Raw genomic sequence first — 4671 nt, 5'->3', positions numbered from 1 at the left:
ACTATTAGATCCATTTTACAGATTAATAAATTAAGGCTCAAGGAAGGTAAGGTAAATCCCTGCATCACTGTGCTGGTAAAGAGCAGAGAGAAGGTTTAATTTAAGAGTTATCTGCTCATATCACTAAGCATGGTATCAAACATCTAGAAAACATATGGACCTCTGTTCCCTGGAAGTTCACAATGAAGAGTCAGAAAATATATGATTAACAACCAAAGGACTTGTGTGCATGCATATAAGCATAACCAATGGACATAAGACACTGGGGGATGGGGGAGGCTAGGGGTCTGTTTGGGCGGGGGGAAAAAATGGACACATATGTAATATCCTTTGTAATAAATAATAAAATTTAAAAAAAAAAATAAAATGCAGATCCTTAAAAAAAAAAAAAATCTCAAAAAGAATGGAAGCCACAGTAGAGAATATGCCAGTACATAATCATGAGCTTATTATTCATAAATATTTGGAGTTTTCCTTTCCACTGAGTTATTCTGTTAACAAAGTTTCAAGGTATTTAAACATCGTGTATATATATAATGTTATGTTTTTGTATGATCTGTACAAGGTCTGTGACAAAATTGTTCCACTTTCTTCACACAACACAGATTTATAATAAGGAAGCTTGACTCACCTGAAGGCCTCTAACTCCTTCAGGTGCTTATGCTGTGCCTTAAGTGTTGTTTCCAGTTCCAGCTTAGTCTGTGCAAGTTCACTCTTCAGCTCAGCAACCACCATTTTCTCAGAGCTCAGCTGCTCCTGCAGCTCTGTGGCTCTGTCTTTCGCACTGCTGAGCTCCACCTGCATCTCCAGCATCTGAGACTGCTTCTGCTGGATGTTATGTTCCAGGAGTTCTAGATGGAAAATTATTAATATTTAAAATATGATCTAGCAACTCATATCTGGTGTGTAAATATTTTGTTAAGAACTGATTTGTAATTTAGGCAATTACTCTAAAGCAAATGAAAAGATTACAGTCCCAACAGTTTGATAGCCACACAAAGTACTTACAGGAGTTACTTGGTAACTATGAATACAACGGTCAGCTCTCCTTTGCAGATAGTCCCTAGGAGCTTTACTAGAAAAGTGGGAACTCCAAACCCCAATTTGAATCATGTTTTTTTCTTTAAAAACCAACCAAACCCTTGCTATATGTCTGTTACAATGAAAACAAACAACTATTTAAATCCCTAGGTATTATAAATAAATAAGTTTCAAAATATGCATCAGGATCCCATTTTTGTGGAAAATGTGACTTTATATACATACTAGAGGCCCGGTGCATGGATTCATGCACATGGAAAGGAATTTAATTAGAAGGTGGCCAGTGGGGCGGGACTGGGTGAGACAGGCCAGACACACCCTGGAGTCAACCTTCCTCGGTCCCTCCCTGCCTGGCCACACCTGGGGCGGCGCCAGGGCTTGAAGGATGTCTATGGAGTGAGCGGGGTCCCTCCAGCAGGTTGGGTCCCTTAGCCTGGCCTGTGGGGGACAGGTTGAAACCAGCAGTCTGACATCCCCTGAGGGATCCCAGGGACCGAGAGAGCACTCTGCAAAGTTGCTGTTGAGCAGCAACTCCTGCATTGAGTGTTGCCCCCTGGTGGTCAGTGCACGTCATATCTACCAGCCGGTCAGCCGGTCACTTAGCCTGAAAAGTTCTGAAGAAATATTTATCTGGGTATTAACAGTCATTATTTTAAGATTTAGGAAATTCTATAGGTTATTTTTACTCTCTTATTTCTCTATTCTACCATAAATTTATTTTTAACTTAAAAAAATTTTTTAAAATATATTTTATTGATTTTTTACAGAGAGGAAGGGAGAGGGATAGAGAGCCAGAAACATTAATCAACTGCCTCCTGCACACTCCCCACTGGGGATGCGCCCGCAACCAAGGCACATGCCCCTGACCAGAATCGAACCCAGGACCCTTCAGTCCACAGGCCGATGCTCTATCCACTGAGCCAAACGGTCAGGCTAACTTAAAAATTTTTATTATAGTTCATCACTTCATATTACAAATCCTATTACTGATGTTAGGAGACAAAAATAACTTGAATTTAGAAAATAGTCATGTTAATTTAGGCTTTTAAAACTATTTCTTAGAGAGACTCAGGAACTACATATATAAATATGTACACATGTAAAACATAGCTTTCAATGGGGTTCTATTTAACTTAAGTAAAATAATACTAAACAATTCTCTAAAAATAATCTTCAATTAATTTTATGTCTTTTTTTTCTTTCTTTTTTTTTATTGCTTAAAGTATTACAAAGGGTATTACATATGTGTCCATTTTTCCCCCGACCCTAGACAGTCCCCTAGCCTCCCCTATCCCCCAGTGTCTTATGTCCATTGGTTATGCTCATATGCATGCATACAAGTCCTTTGGTTGATCTCTTACCCCCCTACCTCCTGCCCCCCAACCCTCTCCGGCCTTCCCACTGCAGTTTGACACTCTGTTTGAGGCAGCTCTGCCTCTGTATCTATTATTGTTCAAAAGTTTATAATGGTCTCTATTATCCATGAATGAGATCATGTAGTATTTTTTCTTCATCGACTGGCTTATTTCACTTAGCATAATGCTCTCCAGTTCCATCCATGCCGTTGCAAATGGTAAGAGTTCCTTCCTTTTTACAGCAGCATAGTATTCCATCATGTAGATGTACCACTGTTTTCTAATCCATTCATCTACTGATGGGCACTTAGGCTGTTTCCAGATCTTAGCTATGGTGAATTGTGCTGCTACGAACATAGGGGTGCATATATCCTTTCTGATGGATATACTGGTATTTAATTTGTGATCTCATTCTACCCGTTTTCTCTGAAATAGTATTTAAAATCTTCAGCTTTTCAATGACAAATATAAGACTATGGTATAACTTTCAAAATTTGCAAAAGCTTGGCTGTTTGTAACATATTAAATAAAACTGAAGACAAAGATATATGTCTTCACTAGATATGATGAAAATTATATTTCAATTTAATTTCAAAATATTTCCATCTGCAACTCTAGCAAAAGTGGGGAAAATATCTGAAGCAGTATCACAAAAGCAGAAATCCTGCTAACCAATAATCATACGACATACGGATGAAACCACTTCAGTAATTAGTAAATGTAAATTAAAACCACAAAAACAATACACTAGCCCCTCACCAGATTGGCAACAAAGGTCTCACAGTAACAACTCTTGGCAAAGATGCCCAGCAACAGAATGCTCATACTCTGCTAGTAAGTGTACAAACTAATGCGACCACTTGGAAAATAGTTTGGCATTATTTAATAAATTTGCAGATATATATTTTATTACCCAGCAATGCCTCTCCTGGGTTTGTACCTAGAAAAGACATGTATGTATGCATCAGAAACATGGTATATCAATGCGCAGACTAGCAATGAATTTAGTAGCTAAAAAGATATATAAATTGTGAAATATCCACACCTGGGAATTCTGTACAGTAACAAAAATGAATGAACTAGAGATAATTGTAGTAACTTAAAAAAATGTTATAGAGAGGTGATAGAAGAAGACACAAATATATACAGAATGATAAGGTTCAAAAGCAGAAAAAACTAAACTTAAATGGTTTAGGAATATATAAACAGGTAGTAAAACAAACAAAATCAGGATAAGGTCACCCCTAAATTACTAGGTGAGTGTGTGTTTGGGAAGGGGGCTCTGGTATACTTGACATGGGTGATGTTTCCACAGATACTCATCTAATTTGTTATACTATCTAAACAGATATATATGTGTTTAAAACCAACTGAACAATCCTTTAATCCCTAGAGTAATTAATGTAGATTATCTCTCTGATATGAGAAAGAACAAAATGTAAATAAGAAGAAATGTGTTTTAACTGAATAAGAAGGGAGACAACGTGAAATATTTTCACCTGTGTGTTATCATATGATTCTGTCATACAGCGTACCTTGGTTTGGTTGATCATTCTCTTTTTCTCTTTTCAGAGTCATTTTTCTACTATTTATTTGAGCATGCAGTGCCTGAATTTCAGATAACAAACTCCTCCTGTCTGCTTTCTGGAGGCATTCCACAGCTGCTCGATATTCAATACCCTGTAACAATGCAAAGTGAAAAATCAACTGAAGAGAGTTATAAAGACAATCAAATTAATGACCAGGAAATCTGAAGAAGAATGAATGAAACACACATGCTAGGATTTACTTCTGGCTATTAACACATTGTTTGCGGGTAGTTTTTATCGCGCGCTAACAGGTGGCGCGGGCCATTTTTGCTAATTTTTGCGCAAATGGCAATGTTCAGTAAAATTACGGTAATTTTAGTTTACGTATTTATACGCTACCCGCATTCTACCGCTAGTCTATAAAAAACGTATTAATACGTGTCCCGCGCTCTACTACCAGTCAACGTAAAATGTATAAGTAAAACGTATAAATACGTTTCCCGCATACAATGTGTTAATCTTTACATTTATTTTGAAATTCTTCAAACACACAAGAAAACATGAGGTATCTATCCTATCTAATAAAAGAGAAACATGGTAATTGGCATATGACTGCTACCCTTCCCATTGGCTATTCAGCGAGATATGAAAATTAACTGCCAGCCAAGATGGTGGCCGGCAGCCAGGCAGCTTGAAACTAACATGAGGCTTCCTTGCTTCAGTGAAGGAGAAAACCAACGTTCCTG

The 4671-nt window shown here is 37.5% G+C and overlaps 1 protein-coding gene across 1 annotated transcript in view; it reads right to left on the bottom strand.

Moving 5' to 3' along the window:
- Nucleotides 1-4671, bottom strand: part of AKAP9 (A-kinase anchoring protein 9) — a 110600-nt gene that overhangs the window by 19994 nt on the left and 85935 nt on the right. The window contains 2 exon segments of the mRNA XM_015558280.1: nt 632-851; nt 3932-4076. Of these exon segments, the coding sequence (XP_015413766.1) occupies nt 632-851; nt 3932-4076 (365 nt within the window).

Source organism: Myotis davidii, unplaced genomic scaffold (assembly GCF_000327345.1).
Source record: "Myotis davidii unplaced genomic scaffold, ASM32734v1 scaffold187, whole genome shotgun sequence".
Taxonomy (NCBI): domain Eukaryota; kingdom Metazoa; phylum Chordata; class Mammalia; order Chiroptera; family Vespertilionidae; genus Myotis; species Myotis davidii.
The sequence above is the reverse complement of the archived record's forward strand: the minus strand, read 5'-3'. Positions and strand labels throughout refer to the sequence as shown.